This window comes from Typopeltis vanoorti, chromosome 9 (assembly GCF_054136105.1).
Source record: "Typopeltis vanoorti isolate ZY-2024b chromosome 9, IOZ_Tvanoo_1.0, whole genome shotgun sequence".
In the NCBI taxonomy this organism is placed as follows: Eukaryota; Metazoa; Arthropoda; class Arachnida; order Uropygi; family Thelyphonidae; genus Typopeltis; species Typopeltis vanoorti.
Window position 1 is genome coordinate 143801128 of NC_143557.1, and position 23410 is coordinate 143824537.

Below are 23410 nucleotides of genomic sequence, written 5' to 3' on the forward strand. Positions count from 1 at the left end.
TTGCTGACTTTCTCAGTTCTTTCTTCATTAAGGTAAAGAAACATTGTTGAACACAGTCAAAAGCTTTTTGAAGTAGTCCATGAAACACAGAGAACTTCAGCTCAATTCTTGCAAGACAATGTATTCTTTTGAGAACCATCATATTTGTCTTGCTAGGATTGAGCTGAAGTTCTCTGTTCTCACTAATCTCTAAATTTTTTCAAGGATTTGCCCTTCTTCTTCCTTGTCATTGCAAAGGAGTACTGTATCATCAGTGTACTGTAGATTACTGATCAATCCATCACCTATTCTGATTCCTGTCTTAAGCTCTTCCAATGCTACATTCATGATGTCCATAGCATAGATGCTAAACAGGTGAGAAAGTAGGCATCATGACTAACTCCTTTGCCAACCTGAAGCTAATCAGTTAATCCAATACCTGTTCTAACTGTGGGAAATAATGAAAATAATGGATTTTCTTCAATACATTATCAGGTTGATGGCTTCTTTCTTGCTGTACAGGTTAGTTATCAACCTGATAATGTGTTGAGAAAAACCCATTATTTTCATTACTTCCCACATTTTCACATTGCTGAACACAGTCAAAAGCTTTGAATTAGTCCATGAAACACATTACCATAGAGAGAAAGTCTAAGTTCTTTATACTTTCTGTGATCTGTCTAAGGCAAAGGATCTGATCTCTGGTACCTTTACCTTTCCTAAAACCTGTTCTAACTGTTTTAGGAAAGGTAAAGAAACCTTTGGCCTGAATCCTATTTAGAATGATCTTTAATAAAATCTTTTTTGTATGAGAGATTAAACCAATAGTTCGTGCAATTTTTCATATCTCCCTTCTGTTGAGGGATAAGAGTGTTTCAATCTGAAACACTCTTATCCCTCCATCCCTGTATCCTTAATTAACTCTGCTGGGATTCCATCCTCACCCAGGAACTTATTGTTGTTAAGCTGTTTAACTGCTTTTTCAATCTCATGCCTAAATGGAGGCATGAGGTTGAAAAATAATTTTGTCAATTTGAAAAAAAAAAAGTCTCTCCCAGCTAAAAAAAGATATCAGAACCATCTTAACTGATCTGGATAATGAAAAGCCGTTTTAGCGAATTGTTTACTGATGATGATGATGCAAAGATAGGTAGGACGATCTGAGATGCTACTGATATACAGCATTTACATGGATTTAAAGAGGTTGGAAGTGTGGGCATATGATAATGGTTATCATTTCAATGTTAGTAAGTATAAAGTTATGCACTTTGGCATGATGAAATATCGAAAGGCATTTAATATTTGTGGGATTATCCTTGGAGTGACTGACAAGACAGGAGACCTTGAAGCTATTCTGGAAACAGAAATCTGAAGTTCAAAGGTCACCTAGCAAAAATTGCAAATACAACTCAGAGGATAATTGTTATGTTGAAACGAACATTGACATGTAAAGATATAGAAGTCATTTTGCCTCTTTACCAGGCCTTGATACAATGCATCTCTACTACTTCTGGTAGATAGACTTATGTTGAATACTCATAACTCTTATTTTTCAGGAAATAACAATGCATACTAAAATATTAATTATAATTTTAATTAATGCTTTCTTATATTTTAGTAAAGTAACATTGCCATCATCAAGGATCATAAAAGCAATGTTATGTGTGCATAGGCACTAGCACTGGACAAATGAGACACTGGACAAATGAGAAAAGTAACCAAAGTCAAGCCTAGACTAAATGGTGTCCCCTAGTGGATTAGATTGGGTGGTCTTGGCCATTGGGCTGAAGATCTGAGGATGAGTGCTTCCAAATTTGGGGCAGTTTCATTCACCCAAATGTTTTGAGGTTTGGAAAGTTTTTCAGAGCTGAAGCAGTGTAATAGAGTGGCCTTCTTCCATTGTATCCTGTGATGGATGTCCAAAGCATGGTCAGCAAGTTCTGAGTGGCTGTAATGGTGAAACCAAATGTAGTTCTTCTGTTCAGAAATTCTTATATATTGGCTGTCCTGCCTGTTTGGTCATAATAGGATAGTTTGCAACTGTAAGGGACCTGGTAGGTCTAGGGAATGTGGCTGGTCTTTTGTGAAGCAGATAAGGGATGCCAATTTTTCATGTGGTCTGTAAAAATGATTTTGTTCATTTTTTGGATGTGTCCCAGATATGGAATGGTGATAGATTTTGAGTAATCTCTGTTCTGAAGGGGAAGGGGGATTGCATTACAGGATTTTAATATTTTTTGGTTATTGTAGCCATTTGTTAAGAAAATGTTGAGAATATGCTCAAGTTCAGCAGTTAGGACACTGTTATCAGAACTGATTAATTTTGCCCTATTGTATAGGGTTTTTATAATCCTATACTGATGCATAAACAGATGCATGGCTGGATATGCTCCACATGTTTTTAACACATCAACACCCTAGGATTCAGTTTACTTTAGAAATTGAAAATAACAAGTCTCCCATTCCTAGATATGGATCTATGAATGTGAGATCTAGTCTGGATCCCTGCTGTTTTCCATTTACAGAAAACTCACACATACAGGTATATATACTTTCACCAGCATTCACTCCCAACAGTATGGGATTATAAAAAATCCTATATAACAGGGCCTAACTACTGAAGTTGACCATATTCTCAAACTTTTTTAATCAATGGCTGCAAATATTAAAACCCTGTAACTGTAACTTCTTCCTCTTCCCTTTCAGAGCAGAGATTACTCAAGATCTCTCACCATTCCATGTATCTGGGGGCACAACTGAAAAATTAACAGAAATCCTCAGGAAATATAACCTTTCAACCACTTTCAGATCACGTAAAAAAATTGGAATCACTTATCTGCTCCATTCCCTCAACATTTTCTAGACCTACGAAGTGTCAATCAGGTCCCTTGCAGTTGTAAACTGTCCTACTATAACCAAACAGGTAGGGGACAATCAGTATTAGAATTTCTGAATGCAAGGACTATATCTGGTTCCACCATTATTGGACACCCACCACAGGGTACACTGGAAGAAAGCCACTCTATTACAATGCAGTAAATACAAATATGAGAGTCTATTCCTTGAATCTGCCTCAGCCCTGAAAAACTTTTCAAACCGCAATAAATTTGGGTGCACTCATCCTCAGATCTTCTGCTCAGTGGCCAAGACCACACAATCTAACTCACTATGGGATGCCATTTAGGACTCTAGGCCCAACTTTGGTTACCTTTCTTTAGCCTCATTTGCCCAATGTTAATGCCTGTGCACACATATCATTGTTTTTGTGATCCCTGATGATGGCAATGTAACATTGTTGAAATATAGGAAAGGATTAATTAAAGTTGTTACAATTAATATTTTAGTATACAATGTTATTTCCTGAAATATAATTACCTCTGCTACTATTCACAGATTTGGTTTCCTTGGTTCCAAAGGGATAAAGAAGCTGTGGAAAGGCTTCTTCATAAAAGAATTACAAAGATGATTCAGAATTATGGAATGTAGATTATGAGGATAGAATTAGCATATGTGGACTGCAGACACTGGTAGACAGGAGAAAGAGGAATGATATGATAGAGTTCTATAAACTTTTGAGATGGAATTATAGGATATCAGTTAATAAAATTTTTTATTATTTGGAAGCGGGATGAGGACAAAGGAGCATCGTGGAAATTAAGTTTTATGCTGTCAAGAAAAGGGTGAGAGTGAGAGTTTTCTCTCATAGAACTGTGAGCAGGTGGCACAGTTAGCCTGTTGTAGTGAGTACATCTAGTGTGAATGAGTTTAAGAGAAAGTATGGTAGCTGATGTTGGGGATGTATGGCCTCTCTCAATGAGTCCATGATTCCCTGGAGGTCATAATAATAAATGTCTACTGATAACTGCTTCTCGTTGCACTCTCTTTTATCTTATCATAAATAACGAGCAGACCCAATAGCCCTCTTCATCACCTGGAAGTACACTATTTAATTTACAATCACCCGTATGAATCCACAGGGGTTCTGCTTGTTTATTCATCAGTTTCTGGATATGTGTTTATGGGAACGCAAGCATTTGAACAACTCTGGTATGGAGAACCTTCACAGCCTTCATTCTATGGTTGTTTTTCTGCCATTTGCAATTTGATGGCTGGCTTTTTATTTTCAGACATTCTTGCTAAGCACTTAATCATTAAGTACTTCTTATGATTCCCTTCTATCATTTTGCTAAGGCTCTTCCTTTAATACACTAATGACCTCTCACTGACCTGAAATCTTATTTGTGGTTTTGCTTATGATTGCCCACTTCCTCTCTCCTTCCTCCTCATTCGGTTCATAGTGTGAGTCGTCAGTTAAACATTCCTAAAAGCACAGTGCATGATGTTGTTCACAAGAGATTGAAACTTCATGCTTATAAACTGCAGCTTGTTTAACATGGTGGTCACCAACTGAACCAAGAGTTCAGTTGGTGACCACCATGTTAGACCTCATTGCTGAATATAACTACTGTCGTGACGACTCTTTTCTGTCGTGTTCTAAATCTATCTAGTTTCAAGTCACTTTTATGAATAATACAACTAATTACGAAATGATCACCGATCCAAAAGTAGGGAAATTTATATTTATACTGCGCCACCCTATTCTTAGATTAGTCTATATAAATAGTAGGATCAGTTCTAAATTAAGTTAGCAGTCATCTCATTAGGCCGAATCATCTATCATCATTTTTACTTGGGGTTCCCGCACGATTCGAATATTTATGAACGGTGCAATAATAAGGAATTCAGGCAAACACAATATTTAGATCAACAAAATAAAACATTTAATATATGATATGGTTAACAAATACAAGAACTCTATTTTAAAATGGAACTATACAATTAACTTAACACATCTTCTTAGGTCACTGATGCTAATTCAATGTTCTAACTTTCACATACTATTCACAGTCTCAAAAACACAAATCTTCTTATCTCAAGTAAATATAACAATTTCACATTTTATTCAGTCTTCACAAATCTATCAGCTCAATGTTTATATTCACAGCAGGCAATAAACTACGTAAGCTATATTCCAAGCGAATATATTCCCGGACCTTGAGCATTGGAAATATATTACAGTTAATGCTAGAATAGAGAAACTTATACAACTACTCTTACCAGACAAATTCTTCAATACATCAAATTATTGAGAGAGCACTTATGAATTAACTTAATTAACATTAGCGGAACACACATAACAAATATTCTCCATAGTTTAAACTGTATTACTGTAAGTCGCACTTCACTATTCCAAACAACAGTAATTAGGTACTAATATCTTTTCCTGTTCACTTTTCTCCAAGTAATCAATATAACCTTTTCCTAGGGCAACATAGAATTTAATCGTAATCCAGATTAACTGGAACTAATCAGAATTTTCGCATTGACTGTCCAGTTTCCTTTTATCTGATTACGGCATCAACCTTTCTTCATAACAACAGCAGATTTCGCTTATAACATTAAACTTTATGTTTCACTACTTATAGGTTCACTTCCGAACACTATACTCATAAATTTCTGCCCTCAGGATTTTATAATCTTGGTTCTGCAAAACTCTCTCCTCACTCGCTTAATAATAATTCTTCTCCCTTCCCTGTCTTCCTTCTCTTTCTGCTTTCTCTCTCTCTCTCTCTATCTATCTATCTATGACCTTCACTCCCACCTTATGTTCAAACGCCACGCTCTACTCCACTCGTGGTTGTTTACGCGTGCGTCTCCATGACAACAGACTAAACGTAAACATTTCGCTAATGTAATGTATGGTCTATTATTATTCATGAGTGATTACATAACATTAAATATTTCACAAATAAAAACAACAGAATATTTAAGCTACTTCTTTAACTTTTTGATTACGTATACAGTTAAATATAAATTAACACTTTACGTTACACCACATATATTTAGTTATACAAAATTCTAAACATATTATTATTTTATAAGTTAATAGCAGGTCAGATTTTGAGTAAATATTTAATTAGTAATTCTTAATTAAAGAATAATAAACAATTTTATATAAACCATGATTAATATTTAATAAGCAATGTTAAATGTGAATGAAAAATAATAAATTACATAACATAGCTTCATTCACTATTTAACACTACCTTCATATTTTATGATTGGCAATGTTTCATGTGTATGGAGTTGTGAATCGCCATAATTGTCAGGTGTGGGGGGTCAGAAAATCTGCATGAACTGGCGGAGTTTTTCCAAAAGTCAAGGTCTGGTGCAGCATCAGGCATGATCGCATTGTTGAGCCATTTTTTTTTTTTCCCACGAGGAGACGATTACGAGCGTGGCATACCTGGATATGCTAGAGAACTTTGTGTTTCCCCAGATTGAGAATGTGGAGGGCTTCATTTTCCAACAGGATGGGGACTTGCCACATTATGCAGCATCTGTGTGCTCAACAACTGATTCCCAGGAAAATGGATAGGTACAGGAGGTCGCATTGCTTGGCCACCGCACAGTCCCAATTTGACTCCAATGGATTTCTTCTTTTGGGGCTATGTAAAAGACATTGTGTATCAAGAAAAAATCCAGTCCCTTGCCCACCTATGCCATAAAATAACAGCAACCATAGAAGCAATTCCTATGGATATACTTACCTGAGTGTGGTCTGAGGTGGAATTCCATTTTGATGTTTGTAGGGCTGTAAATTGTGCACACATTGAGTTACACTAACAGGTAATCAGACTTTGATAACATATGCTACATACATTTCTGCTTCAAAATGTCACAAAATAAATTTCCTTGAAAATCCCGGAGTTCTTTTTCAAACAGCAGTGTTTACACTTCATTCTTGTTACGTTTGTCTGTTCACTGCACACTAACATGCTGATAAATGCAAATTTTTATGTCAATTGAAGTTCATTTTATCGTTCTCTGAATCCTTTGTAAGTTGATTATAATTAAATTGAAATATTGTAATTAATTTTAATTGTATTAACAATATTATATTAACATTAATTTTAATGAAATATTATAATTAATTCAAAACCAAGAATTATCATTGTAAAATCTTGCAGCATTCAACATTAATTTTGCTTCCAGAAAAAAATTATTCTGGTCACATAATGTATAAAAAATTAGTAGTTCATGTGCAACTTATTTAATTATGGAATTTTTAACTATTTCAAATATCATGTTATGAACCAATGTTTTTATTTTATTCTAAAAATGTAAGTATCAAAAAACAAAATCTGACTTGTATATCATAATTTATAACAGTATAAGGCTAATTATCTCAGATGACTCTGTTTAGTTATACTATAATTCTCCTTGTGAAATACCTTTGCAGTATTTTACTGAGAGGTTGCTTAAGGGTGAAAGTCGGATAACTTGGAGGAGACCTCCATATCACCTTTAAGAAATGCAGAGAACTGACAGGGTTTTCTGACGTAATGTCTGGTTCACATTCACATGGTACACACTGTTAGTAGGTATCCACTGGGTACTGAATGAATGAGGATGTGCTAGCAATTTGGGACATAGCTGCCAAATAGTATTCTCTGTTGGCTTATACCTGAAATACATATGATGGTACAATTTGATGAGATTTTATGCTGGCTGGGGCGATGTCCCAGCCAACATGAAAGAGCAAGTTGAAGATAAAGATCTAGGCAGATTGATTCCGTGTTTTAGGAGACAGAAATGTTAGACACAACAATATTGGAGTGATGACAAGTATTAGACTAATTTGGAGCAAAATTATTTATAAAAGATTAATAATAATGTGAACTTAATTACATAGTGCTGCTATAGTAGCCTGAACACCCCATACATATCAGGAAATGGATGATGATAATACATGAAAGTTTACATCAATTGTCAACAATTTTCCTCTAAATGAATCTGTTATCTGTCAGGACTCTAATATTGTCAGATATTATATTCTTTCTCTAGGTCTTTTTTCTGTTATTCTGAAAAAAAAAAAAAAAACTTGTTTTTAATGGTGGAGAGGATCCCACCTTGGGATCCTCACCACCACCTTCTCATAACACTAGAAACCCCATGTGACCAAATTTGAGCACAGTAATCCAGATGTGGATGTATTAAGGCCTTATAAAGAGTTCTTCCAATTGTGCCTCTGTGGCACTATTGGAAAAATGATGGAACAATGCCCCCCCCCCACCCCTTCAATTGGAAAAGAACTGAGTTTGTCAATCTCATACTGAGGTATCAGGGTTTTCCCCCTCCTGGAACAGGTTTTTCATCTCATGTACAGACACAAAATAATGTTGATGGTGGTGGTGGTGGGATGTAGATGTTTTTTGTGTTGATGGTAGTAGTGTCATTGTGTAGTTGGAGGATTTAAGTAGCGGAGACGGTGAGTTGTATAGTGGAGTAATATGCTCTCCCACAGTGAGTCCTTGGACTGCTTGCAGGTGTCATGTAAAATCTCACATCAGTTCCTTTCACAGTAATATCCTTATTTGGATGATAGACTGTTGCAAAGTTTGTCATCTCACTACACCATGGGCATGCTTATTAATGTGATCTATCCATAGTCATTCTTCCTTTTACTTGCTACTTAGTGAAAGAAAACTCTTTTGGATTTCCTTGGGCCTGCTCAGCTAATTTCATCTCATAATCTGATTTTGCCTTCTGTTCAGTGCAGGTCACATTTCTTGTCTGAGCCTTGTAATTTTCATGAGTTCAATGACAGCCACCTTTCTCCTTATGTACTCTCCACAACATTTTTTGGAGCTCCTGCTTGATGATTCTGCTCATTCATCTAAGCAATCTTCCGAGTCAAGATCACATTCTCATTCGGCCTGATCGAAGGGAATGTAGCCACCTTGGTTATGACCAGATCCAACCTTTCAAGTCTTGATACCTTATTAATTATCTTTTAGTAGATGAATAAATTCCCAATCCTTCCTGCCATGTGATCTTTTCTGTTTCTAATCTATGCTTCCATAATCAAAGTCTTCCATAATAATTACACAACCTTCACTAATGCAAATTTGCTGATGTATGTCTTCCACATCCTTGAACTATAGCAGCAACCACTATATATTTTGTCTTCCATCTCCCATGAGATTGCTTTAATTACACTGTCATTCTCATACCTGTTTTCCTGATTTCCTATCTTTTTGGTTGGCATTTATCTGTTATCAGCAGCAGTGACCTCTCACCCATCCTATTTTCTCTATTTTCCCTGATAATACTATGCTTTGTACATTCTATCCCTGTAACTACATCATCTGTTGTTATCTAAGTTACCCATATTGGTAACTTTAAGTGAATAGGGACTATCCCATTCAATTTTGTCACTGGAAAGACTAGATTTTTTTTTTTTTTTATCATTCTCACTTTTATTCACACTCACTAACCTTATAAGTGCCTTCACACATACTTACCTGCATCTATTATAGCTTTAGTTTTCCTACCCTTGTGCTTTCACACTTTCAATGAACAAAGCTTTCTCAAGATACTTGACTCTGAATCCATTTAAGTTTAGTCCATCAGCATTATATAAGCCCTTTCATCTATCCATCCATCACATTCATTTGATTGGTCTACAGACTCCACATCATTCCTTCTGCACAACTTGCCTATTGATTCATTTGCAATCGCTATCCTCCTCCTCAGCTCACCTTTCTTAGTGTTGCAGCAAGGATTAGTCTGATTATTAGAAGAAAGGAAATATAACCAGTTTGCTGATCTGATATGAGAGACTTATTTGAAATATCATTCTAATGATATTTCAAAGAAGTCTCTCATGCATATATAGAATTCTAGTATGTAATGTATGTTGTAAAAAAAGAAAAGTAACAGTTATACTTTTCTCGTTTCAGGTGGTTAGTTTACTAAATTATAGTAAATTTTAAGATTTATTTTAAGCCTGCATGCACATTTCATTGATTTTTATGTTCCCTGAAGATGGTAATGTACATTACCGAAATATAGGAAGTATTAATTAAAGTTATTTAATTAATATAATAGCATACGTTGTCTTTCTTTAAAATTAACAATTATGTATCACCAACGTATAAGTCTATCTACAAGAATAATTATTTTTAGCCTATTTTTGCATTTAATATATAAAACTAATCCTTCCTTCACTAGGTCATTCCTCAAGTATTCTGTCTTCAAGAGAGACCAGTGAGAATTCTGTAAGTGATTCATCATGTGTTTTAGCATGCTGTGTCTTCTGCATGGCTTGACTGGAATTTAACCATAATAACATCTCCTTCTCATGCTGATTTTTTGAATAGAAGAGTTTCACACGAAGACAGAATAAAATGCTGTTAATGGCATTAACACAATTAAATTTAGGAGGAAGATGGTATGAAGTTCTTAGCAGATTATAATTTTAGAAAAAAAAATATCATAATAGATAGAAATGTCAGTTATGTAAAGGTTATTTTTTTTTATTATAAATATATAGTTGACTTATCTCTAATTAGATGAGATATCTTAATAAATTTGTCTAATACAGTATGGCCCAAAAAATAATAAAATAAAAAAAGTACCAAATAACTACAACGATATATGTTATGGAGTAAACAGGTTTATTAACAAAGAAATATATGTTTACACCTGATAATATGTAAATCCACAACTATTGGTGGAATCTTGGTCAAATAAAGCATTAATGACAGTAGATTACGTGCTTGAAATGGGCACCTTGTCATCTTGGAGAACAAGGTTTGGGACATCTGCTGGACATATTGCATAATTTTATCCCTTAGTTTATCAAGGTTTAAGGTGAGTCATGATGATGCCCATTCCTTCAACATACCCTAAATGAAGGCATGAAACAATGTGAGATCAGGAGAATGTGAAGGGTATGGGATTCTGTGAATCTTGAAATGAGCCTCCTGGGAAAGTCTTCTGATAAATAAGCTCTAGAACCACATGATGCATGACAGGTTGCTCTGTCCTTTTGGAATACCTATATGAAATGGAATGTTTTTTGTATAACACATCCTATGCAAATCCTGGGTGAATGAATCGATGTAACATTTTCTATTCAAGATAACGGTTACACCACCCTCTTCAATGAAGTAAGGCCCCAAATATGCCTTGCTGGAAACAAACTGCACACCATGCGGTGACCTTCTTGCTGTGAAGAAGTTTCTCTTGGACAAATTCAGGTCTCTAGAAATGAAGAAACCTTGAGGTTCGTCTGTTTACATGATTGCTTAGATGGAAATGCACTTCATCCGAGAACCAAACATTATGTAAGAGGGATGGATCTTCATAGACATTGGCCAGCATATGTGTACAGTATTCCCAGATTTGCAGCGTAATCCATTGCTGTTAAACACTGACCCACCTGAATGACATACAAAAAGGCACCCAGCTCTTTAAGGATTTTCTGTATTGACTGCTTTGGTATCCCAAGTTTTACCACTGTTTGGTGTTGACTGTTTTTCAGAGACTGTAACACATGCTTGTGATTCTCGTTTGTGTTAACAGTTTGTGGTCTCCCTCAAATGTCCTTTGCATTGTGGCAGAACACTCCTGGTATGTCGGTACCTCTTGATTAAGGTAATGATGGCACTATTGCTTGGGACATGCTTATGGAAACAACAAACAAACTGCTCAAAAATATGTCAGGCTTGGACCATTTGCTCTGCTAAATCTGTATGAATGAAATAATGCTCAACAATAAATGTCTTTTCTTCCAGCATCAACACTATTGCTATGGCTAAATGTAATAGCATAGACTCTACATGTGCTCTTCTATTGATGTGCATGCAGTTGAATGGCATATCTCATACTGCATGTACTGAAGATGTCTTGAAGTTCCGTATTTTTTTTTTTTTTTTTTTTTTCACCATACCATATAAATAAACAAAATTTGGTATCCCAGATGTTCCTTCCAGTGTTCATTCATTGAATGTAAATAAAATTTGCCACTCACAAAGCATCCATGCATACAGTAGGATTCAACCTTTTAGTTGAGAAATCAGTATAATGATGCTTAATTTGTGAATGCATATGTCTGAAGATTAATAATTGAATTAGATTTACTAACTAAACTGATATTTCATTATTGTCACAAAGGTATCTGTTATACCTAGAGGTATAATCCAAAAAATAAGCGTGTGCACTAATGCGACAATGAAATTAGAAATAAAAGGCTGTATATCCTAAAATCCTAAATAGAACTTGGAATTAATTAGATTCTAATTTAATCGTCTAATTAGGAATTGGTCTTACTAGGATTTGGACTCAATAAGTTAATATTGGTTAGTGGGCAGCACAATATTTAGTGGGAGGTTATTATAGGTCAATAAATGTAGAGGGTGATAAGATCATAATCATTTTAGATATCTATAATCAATGAATGAGATGGTATGCACAGGATGTTATTTTGCTAATCTAGTGTTATAGTATCCTGTACAAATGTACAGGATACTAATCTCTCTATGTTCACTGGGCATCTACAGATGCCGTATGGTCACTCCGATGCTCGATGATGTTCCGCATCAGGCCTCGCCATGTAGTCCTGTTGTTTGCTTTTCTGGCAGCTTCAACTCTCTGAAGATCAGTCACTCCACACATGCCATCCATCCATCTCATTGATGGTCTACCCCTGCCTCTTTTTCCAGGAACTTTACCTTCTATTACTGTTCTGAGAAGTCCTCCTTCCATCCTTTCTATGTGTCCAAAATATTTTAACTTTCTTCTGTCAATATCCTTAAGGAGCCTTAAAGTTCTACTAATCTTTTCTAATACCCATTCATTTGTACGCCTTTCAGTATATGATATCCTCAACAGCCTTCTGTAACACCACATCTCAAAAGCAGATATCCGTTTCTTATATGACTTCTTTAGTTTCCAAGTCTCGCATCCATAAGTCGCTGTTGGAAAAACAACTGCATCTAAAATCCTCAACTTTGTTCCCATGGAGATAGATCCATCCTTCCAGATTTTAGACAGGTCTCTGAATGTTGTTTTAGCCATTCCTAACCTTTTTCTGACATCTTCTGAACAGCAATTCTTCACATTAATAATGGATCCCAGGTACTCAAACTTGCTGACTTCCTCAATTCTTTCTCCATTAAGATACACTTGTTTCTCAAGAGCTTCTCTGTTTGTTAGGATATTAATAGTACTACATAATTTAGTTTGCATTATTATCAGCTTCCTAGCAACATTCTTCCAGATTAATTTGTTATTTGTCAGGTATCCAATATTGTCACATTTAACATTTCTACATAATTAAAGATACCAAGAAATTATATACTTATTTTAATCCATTATCCAAGTGTAAGCAAACAAAGTTTGCACCCGAAGTATCTTCAGGAGTGGGGCAACTCATGGCAAAAGTGGTATGACTTCACATCACTTGCCCCAGTCCTGAAGATACTTCAGGTGCAAACTGTGTTTGTTTATACTTGGATAATGGATTAAACCAAATATATAATTTCTTGGTATCTTTAATTTATAGTATAACCAAGTGAAAAACTTTCAACAGATTTCTACATAATACTAACAACAATCAACTGATCTTAGTTGTAATTAGGTTTTATCTGCCATCTTTTCAGCAACGCTTATTTTGTTGTTTTGCATATACTGTGCCACCTTACGTTAGTACTGCTCACATTCTTGATTATTAAAAATGTCTAGTTTTAATATCTAATTTTTTTAAAAAAATATTATTTTTGCATTGATGCCCTCTCTTCATTCCCCTATTTTTCTCCGAGTACTCGTGTTTATGGTGTCTAGTTTTCTAATGCAACTCTAGATTGATAAAATAAAACTGGTTTGAAAACTTCAGTAGTTGCTACTTCAGTAGTTTGGCTAATTTTTCTCTTATTCCATATAAATTTATTCAATGCTATGGCAATCATCTTCACTAAAAAATTTGCCTCAAGAGCTGAAATGTACTTGTTCTGTACATGCTAAGAATATCATTGAATTTTCCATGTTTGTTTCAAAATTGGAATAATGTAAACAAGCATAGTAAGAAATATGAGAATAGAAAACTCATGTAGAAAATCTTGATATTCATCTTCATCAGCTAATGCCTTTTATTCCCATATGGGAGTAGGTGAGGCCATTTTAGCCCTATCTAACTTTTGGAGACTGAGAGGGCAGTTCAATCTCCACTGGTAGCCAATCAGAGATAACAGGCCCAAGGCTATCACTAATTAAGTGTCATGCAGTGAAGAGATGGCTCAACAAATGCTTCCATCTTATGGTACCTAACCCTAACACAATATTTTTAATATCTGAAAATAGTCTGGGTTCTACAGTTGATTTTCTTGAGTTTACAGGATGAAAAACCCAAGTTTTTGGGAGAAAAAAACCCACTTGCCCATGCCAGAGATCGATTAACTCGGGAACTGGTCGAAAAAAGGCTTAGAAAAAAAGTTCGTCTAGTTGGCGACTAGAATCAAACTCATGATTATTATTATTAAGCAAAGGTCGGTTGATTAGTAGAGCCTCTGCTACTAATGGCTTGCAAAAAGTTAAGCAAGTTCGAGCATGGTTAGTAGTTGGAAGGGATTCAGTCATTCGATGCTGTTGGCACACTCTCCCTCGATGAGTCTTTGGACTCCCTAGAGGTGTCACATAGTAATAATAATACTCTCAGAGTGTGTACAGGACATTACAACAGTACTACATGAAAAACTTATATTATTACATTACTTCCTATTAGTAATTTTCTTCCAAATTAGTCTGTTATCTGTCAAGACTCCAATATTATCAGATCTTATATTTATGTCTTTAAGGCTCATCATACGAATCAATCCACATAGATTCGTACTCTGGGTCTTTTTCCTGCCATTTTACCAAAAAAAAAGCTTGTTTTGCTAACCTTTTTTTTTAAGTAACCATATTATTTAACATTTTATTTAAACATTTTAATTTAAACATATAAAACATTTTATTTAAGTAACCATACTTCAGATTAGCTCTGCTAACAACACCAAGTTCTTTCCTAATATCCTCATTTTAATATGATACTGCCATCGATGTCATGTTTTATTTCTAACCCAACTCTCAGATCCATAAATTAAAATTGGGTTGAATACAGCTAGCCAGATTAGAATTGGTCTTATACAGCTAGTTTAGTGTTTGACTAATTTCTTTTTGATTCCATATAAATTTATTCATTTGACTACTTACCATACCAGTGTGTGTGTGTGTTGCTAATTCTGTTGTCCATTTCCATATTTAATTTTCCATCTTCACTAAAAATTGTATCTAAATAGCTGAAATGTTTTACATCTTCTGTAGTTTTTTAATTCTGAATGCAGTTGATATTTTTGAAGTTTCTGCTTGTTTTCATTGTCTTTGTCTTTTTAATGATGATTTTCATACCAAATTTATCTCATCTCATCTTCCTTTTACCCTCTTTTACCTTGCGGTGTAGTAGTTATTTGAGTTAGTCAGGGACTGCTGTAGACTTGAACTGCTTTTATTTAGGAATATAATCATCTGCATAAAGTAAAGAGCTGAGATTAGCATCTCCAATTTTGATAACAGGTTTAATGACACTTTCTTTCATAATAAGATCCAATAAGATCCATATAGATGATGAACAACAGTGCATAAAGTAAAGAGCTGAGATTAGCATCTCCAATTTTGATAACAGGTTTAATGACACTTTCTTTCATAATAAGATCCATATAGATGATGAACAACAGTGGAGATTATGTACATCCTTGTCTTACACATGATTTAACAGCAAGCCATCTTCATGTACCTCCTTCAATTCGAACTGCTGACTTACAACTCAGATATAGACTAATATTGCCTGATATAAATCCTATTTACACCATATAACTGTAGTTTTTGAATGGGTTTTCTTTTGCCACCTTATCATATGGCAAAAGATCTTATATTATACCTTTCCACATCTACAAAATCTAAATACAGATTCTTGTTAAATTCCCATGATTTCTTTTACAATTTTTGTTAGTCTCTTCTCAAGTACACTTGCATAAATCTTACCTGGAGCATTTAGTAGAGAAATTCCACTGTAATTCTCACATCAAGTTATATTTCCCTCTTCGATGGTAATATGAGAACTCTACTCCAGTCATATGAAATTTGACTCTCTGGCAAACCCTTCTGATTTATGGATTGTAGTGACTGTAAAACTTTTATACCTCCATACTTCATTTATGCTCTAATGTCATCTACCCCAGCTGTCATTCCACATTTTAGGTTTTGGTGGCTTTTTCTACTTTAAGAATGGCATAAAAAAAAAACAGTACTGAATCTCGCTGAACAGTACTGAAACATGTGAAGTTCAGTGCTGGTTGTTTTTGCACCATACCGTATATTCCTGATTGCATTCCTATTGAGTGTTTTGTATCACTGTGCTGTCACTGCTTGTTTTATTTAGAAATCTTTCAAAGTAATCACTCCAGACATCTAGAATATCTTTATCATCAGTTTTCAGCAATTAAACAATAACAAAAAATTCTAAAAAGTATTCACCTCTGATAACGAAAAAAGTCAATAATTTCCTGACTAAAAAAAAAATGTATAGTTATATCAAAATCGCGTTAATCAAATCTAATAATCAATGGTAAAAATTTACAATTCGTCCATGATCGATTACTGTATTAATAATTTTGTTTTATATGGTACTCTTTTAGGAAAGATAAAATATGAATGCAAAGCAAATGTTTAATAAATACTTGTACCTACATTATTTACTGCAATTTTTTTATCAAAAGAAGTTATCAAGAGTCGTTTGAACAGTTTTAGTTTTTTTCTTATCGGCATAAATTCTACAATGACAAGCAAAATGGCTCTCCAGACCTCAGCAAACAAGCAATAAAACATAAAGAAAAAACACTGCAAATATAATACATGATGGTACAAATTAAGTGGATATTGAATCCAACATTATTTCATAGCTGAATATAGAGCCTACAAGAATTTTGTGCCGAATATATAGAAACTAAAAGTTTCGGCAGATGCAAGCATAAGCAACCTTATGGGCAACTCATAGTAAAGGAGGAGTAAGCTCCAGATCACTTTCCTTAGTATTTTCCATAATGTAAAGCACATCTCCTAGAGGGCATGTATGATAAATAAGCCTTTGGCTCTCTATTTCAGTAATACATGATGGTTTATTTATTTTCAGTTACAATCTAGAAATTATTGAACAAAGAATAAAAAAAAAAAAAACTATACCATACTATACTGACGTCGGAGGTCGCAGTATCTCTCAGATTCAATTTACTGTCAAATATACAAACCTTTGCATAACATATGTTAAACCAAACTGACAGCAAAAAACAGTGTGGAATATCACTCGTAACATATGAATGTACAGCTACTCATGACCCCCAAGTTATACACTGAATTGTGTAAGAATATTTATATTAAACATTTTGCATGTATCTCTCAGATCAGCTGCGAGCTCTGCAGGCTTAAAGGCGTGTTAATCAAAACTCTTGCCACGTATATCAAGGGATTGCTGCAATTAATTTCGCCATGTTAATCAAATCCCGCGTTAAGCAAGGGATACCTATATTTGTATGCAGATTGACTCGGTTTATGAACATGTTCAATAATTTTAATGACTTAAACCACCGAGATAATTAAGAATAAAAGTTTAATATGGACGTAACAGACATAAGATACTGGCTTCATTATAGCCTATACAGGGTGTTCGGGATAAATTTGACAGTTTCGTAAGGAAAAAGAAAATCTTCTTTGTATCTATTAAATTTAATGAATTGACAAAAAAACATTACAGGCAGAGTTAATTACAATACTATCAACAAGATTTACTCAAAATAACCACCATTAGCATCGATCACAGCTTCAATTCTGCTTCGGAACCTCGAACAAGCTGATGCTACAGTCTCCCTGGGAAGGGCCGCAAAAACTGTTTTAATTTTATCCATTAACTGGGCTTTTGTATTACTGGAAGTGCGATTGGTGTCTTTTTCAACTGCGCCCCATACAAAATAATCCATGGGGTTAATGTCTGGGGAGTTTGGAGGCCAAACATTTGGACTGGTGAAGTCGTAGAAATTTTCTGACAACCATTTTTGACTTTTCCCAGAGGTGTGGCAAGGGGCCGAATCCTGCTGCCATACATACGGCCTACCATTGGCTACCCTTGTTATCCAGGGCTTGACTACAGTTAGCAACTCCACGAACAAAGCCCGAATTCCAATGCCAGGGTTCTTCAACACCTGTTCCTGCAGATTTGCGAGGAATTCTGCTGTACGAACGCAATCAGATCGTCTGCTAGGGATCTTTCTTCTTGCTACATCCTCGTAGTCACCATTACAAGTCTCTAGTTCATGCCTGATTGTTTTTACTGTATTCAGGGAGCATTGGGCAGCAGTCGTAATATCCTTATTTTGATGGCGGGCACGAATCATCATGATACAAGTTATTCTCTTCCATGATTCAGGTGGGTTCCAGCTATCCATCCTTTCTGACATCTTGTATATGAATGAAGAAGGGTCCAAACTTTTAAATGAAGAGAAGTGTGTGTTAATACATGTAACTTACGGAAAAATATAATTAATTATAAATATGTCAAATTTATCCCGAACACCCTGTATATAACTATATATATTACTTCAATTGGAATTTCAGCACGTATTCGTTTTTAAACTCTACTTCAGTTTTCAAAAAAAATTCACTAGAAGGTGGCACCAGTTAGAACTTGTTCATTACATTCGTTTGTTAATATTTTAAATTATTCCCACTAGTTATAATTCTTGTACTACTGTGCCACAAACCATTTGTGCTGTGAAGATGTTGAACACAAAAACTGAAATATTAGCAGTTAAAAAATCCCATCCCATATCATCTTCTCTTCGTGTTAAGTTCAATGACCTGTCACAGCCAACAAACTTAGTGCCATAGAAATCTGATACTGCATGTGATAGGACAGTTAACTATATATGTCTATAAATTGCATGTGTTCTTTTGGCCTATTTACCTGTTTTGCAGATTAAAATTCTGCTTTTTGGGGGGAAAAAACCCTCCACCTCCATATGAGACCAGCCAACACATTTTCAGTTGAAAGCCAGAATGAAGATTCTTTATCCTGGCTGTGGAAGCTCTAGTTAAAAAAAAAAAATATATATATATATATATATATATATATTTTTTATTTATTTATTTGTTCCTTTGGTGTAGTGAATTAGCTGCAGAATTACAGATAAGTTTTCAAAATTTGTTTTTGTTTCACAGGTTAACTTTTGATGATTCAAAATATAAAAGGTAAAGAAGATATGCTGATAAATTTTTAATGTAATCTAAAATACAATTTTCAAGATCTTTCTGTGAATATAAATGTCATATTTTATTACTATCTAGGATATCCATGAAGTGTGAATTTTAATTGCTTGAGATCCACACTAACCATTATTCACACAATGCCTAGCATCTCCTTAAATTTAGGCTTCCTAATTTCATATATAATAATGCAATTATTCTAACACCTCCTAAATGGTTACTGTCTTATGTTGCAATCAAATTTAGTCCACTGTATATTTCAGTGTGCATGGATGTTAGCATGAATAGGGATACTGAGATGATTTATTTTGTTCTTTGATACTAATTTTAAATATCAAATTAAAAATAAGAAGTACTTATATTTGCATGAAATGCTTATAACCAAATTGTTTCTTTGTAGTTGCCCTCTTACATGTTACACATCATCGTTCCTTTTGGTTCTGATATTAGGGAGCAAACTGCAGCATTTACTTTATTTAAAATTCACTTGGCTCACATGTATAACTGAATAACAACAATTATACTTCAGTATTCAAACATACAATCCATTGTATCGTGTTTTGAAATTGAAATTTCCTTTCATACTCTCAGAACACGAAGCATGCATATTGTAGTTCACACTGTTGCAGTTTTCATGATTTTTGTTTTTAGAATTGGGAACATTTTATTATTTTTATGTACAATTGTAATAGTTCTTTGGTAATTGTAATAGTGTTCATGCAGTTGTATGTTTTAATGTTGGTAGAAGCTTATAGCATACTCCCATTGAAGTGTTATTAAAATTAATCACTTATTTTTTGGGAGGAACAAATGATTGGTTTGATATTATAAATGTTGTAATTGTTTTCATTCTGTTAAAAAAAATAATAAAAATCAGTTAGGTAAATACAAAAAAAAAGTGGTTGTAGTTTAGTGAATCCTTGCTATACTGTGTGATATCCAATCACAATTGTGAATGGCAGTGGTAAATTTAGTGGGCCTGTTGTAAATTTGAGACTGTTCAATTTTATTCATTATAGAAAAAATATTATTGGAATGAATAATTACCGAAAAGATGAAAATCAAATATTAAAATGAGATTATGGATATTTAAAATTATACCACTACTAATTGAATTGATTGTGTGATCGTGGACATCAGGTTGCTTATTATGTTTTTGAACTTAATTGCAAACAGTGCTTTTGTCTACAACAAAGAAAAATTCATCATTAAATTCATGACCTACACCCTTGAGGGGGGGGGTGTACATGATATTATAACAGGTTTAATATCAACAATTTTCCTCCAATTTATCTGTTATCTGTGAAGACTAATATTATCAGATCTTATATTGCTCTCTTCTAAGGCACTTTTTACTGTAACAATCAACCTAAATCTTGGTCTTCCTCTGGGTCTTTTTCCTGCCATTCTAGCAACTCTTTTCTGTTTAAGTGGTCATTCCACCTGTGATTAGCTCTGCTAACACATTTCTCAATGCAACAATGTCATGATCTTTCCTAATAACCTCCTTTTTAATATGATATTGCCATGAATGCCATCTGTTCATTCCCCTAATCTTTTTTAGAACACTCATATCTGTGGTCTTCAGTCTCTGATCAAGTGTTTTATTTTTAACTGAGCTTTCCAGTCTATAAGTTAAAATTGGCTGGTGTATAGCTAGTTTAGTGTTTTGACTAAATTTTCTTTGATTCCATATAAATTTATTCATTTGACTACTTACCATACCAGTGCGTGTTGCTAGTTCTGTTGTCCATTTCCATCTTTCATATTTATTTTCTTTATTCATATTTATTTATTTATTTTCATATTTATACATATTCAAATTTATTACAGTAGTTATTTGAGTCAGGAAATGCTGCAGACGTGAGCTACTTTTATTTAGGAATATAACATTATCTACATAAAGTAAAGAGCTGAGATCAGCATCTTCAATTTTGATAACAGGTTTAATAACACTTTTCTTCATAATGTGATCCATATAGATGATGAACAACAGTGGAAATAATGTACATCCTTGTCTTACACATGATTTAAAATCATGCCATCTTCATGTGCCTCCTTCAACCCAAACTGCTGACTTACAACTCAGATATATATATGAGGTGTGACAATTTAATTCCTGGAATGTACCTGTAAAAAACCTACGTTTGGAAGTAGCCACTATACATTAGTGGCTACTGTCGTCTTCAAAGTAGTTCCCTTGTGCATTTATACACTGGTTTAGATGGTGTTCCCAATTTTTCGAGACAGGCCTGGAACTATTTTTCCAGAATACTTTTGAGCTCTTTTATCACATTATGCTATATATCAACGATGTCAGAAAATCTTCATTCTTTTAGTGGACTTTAATTTTGGAAACAGCCAGAAATTACACGAAGCTAAGTCGGGTGAATAAATAGGATGATCTAATTCTGTAATTGATTTTTTGGCCAGAAACTCTCTCACGATGAGTGCACTATGTTTTGGTGCATTGTTGTGATGGATGATCCACATGTCAGGCCACTATTCGGGTCTTTTTCTCCGAACAGAATCTCGTAATCTTTTCAGCACCTCTAAATAGCATTGTTGGTTGACCGTTTGTCCCTGTTCAATGAATTCATAGTGAACTATCCCCTTGTGATCAAAACAACATACCAGCGTGGTCTTAAACTGCAAACGTGACATGCGTGCTTTTTTCGGATGTGGCAAACTCTGGGTTTTCCACTGCATGCTCTGACATTTTGTTTCAGGGTCGTACTGGAAGCACCAGGTTTCGTTACCCGTAATTACTCTCAGAAACATGTGCTTATTTGCAGAAAGATCAGTCCCAACTTGAACCCACCGCTGCTTCTGTTCATCCATCAAGATCTGAGGCACAAACTTCACAGAAATCTTTCACATACCCAGTTCTTCAGTTAAAATTACCATGACTGTTTATCGATTCATTTGCAATTCATCAGCCATTAATCACACACTTAATTGTCTGTCAGATTGTACCAAATCTCACACTCTGTTCACATTTGCATCTGTCATTTTTGTATTTGGCTGCCCACATCTGGGGTTGTCATTCACATCGTCTCACCTATCTTTGAATCTCTTATGCCACTCAAAGATACTTGACTTTTTCAGAGCATCGACACCATATGCCAGTTTCAACAGCTCCAACATTTCAGTAGCAGTTTTGCCGATTTTCAGACAAAATTTGATGTTAACACGCTGCTCCAAATTTCGATCGCACATTGTTATGCCAAAGTTTACATGCAGATCTGTAATGTTTTTTGCAATAGCCAACTAGCAGATGGCTCTATCAGTTTGAGGTTTACGCATGCATTAATTAAAAGACGCACAATCACGATTACTCGCGTGACTCCAACCAAATCACTGCATGGGCAACACTATGTGACCGTTCTGGGAATTAAATTGTCACACTTTGTATATAAAAGGAAGAACATGGTTGGGGAAATAACAGGGTCCCAAAAAACACCTGCATGTGAAAAAATGATACTAAGTTATTTTTGAAGCTGAAAATGTGATGTGATATTATTTTTCCAAGAAAGGCTAGAAGTAAGAGTCAGTTTGAGAAGAGAGATCTGGTCTTGATCCATTTCAGCATTGTCAAAGGTAAAAAGGTAAATAAAGAACTAGTAGTTTTTTTTTTTTGTGTATGTGTGTGTGAGTGAGAGAGAGAAAACCAGTTTTTGCTGCTCTATTGAAGATTGGTGTGGATTGGTTTCCATGCCAAGTCCAAAGGTGGATGATGTAAGCCTAGTCATATTGGTAGCCATTGATTAAGTGACAATTTTCCAATTGTCCAAGTTGACTGTCAATGACCTTCTAATCACTTTCATTTTTGAAATTATGGATAACGCTTTTTATTATCCAATGTTTTGATCTTCATATCAAGATCATCATCTGGAGCATACATAAATATACAAGACAAGCTGCATTACATTTCAAACTGAATGCTAGAGAAACTGATTTGATCACATGCTTCTCACTGGCATGACCTCTAGTGGAAAAAAAAATTACTTGCAGGCATAGACTTCTGTGGCTAATTGGTTCAAAAGATATATTTCGGTGATTACACCACATTTTTTATTATTCAGTTATATAAAATACTGAAATTATAGTTCCTGACAAGTTTCGTAAATCGTAGGATTTATATCTTCAGGGGGTAAATAGTATAACTTAAAGTTTAAACAAGAGAATTAGTAAATACAAACCATAACCGTCTGGCTATTCATAAACTCAAATA

The 23410-nt window shown here is 34.6% G+C and overlaps 1 protein-coding gene across 8 annotated transcripts in view; it reads left to right on the forward strand.

The window, feature by feature from the left end:
• Positions 1–23410, forward strand: part of LOC150103650 (uncharacterized) — a 374591-nt gene that overhangs the window by 82507 nt on the left and 268674 nt on the right. For all 8 annotated transcript variants that reach the window (XR_016548861.1, XR_016548860.1, XR_016548859.1 and 5 more), the window contains exon 5: positions 10057–10103. Coding sequence is in view for 3 of the 8 variants with exons in the window: in XM_090398370.1 (XP_090254496.1) it covers positions 10057–10103 (47 nt within the window). In the remaining 5 variants the exon portion in view is untranslated. The remainder of the gene's footprint in view (positions 1–10056; positions 10104–23410) is intronic.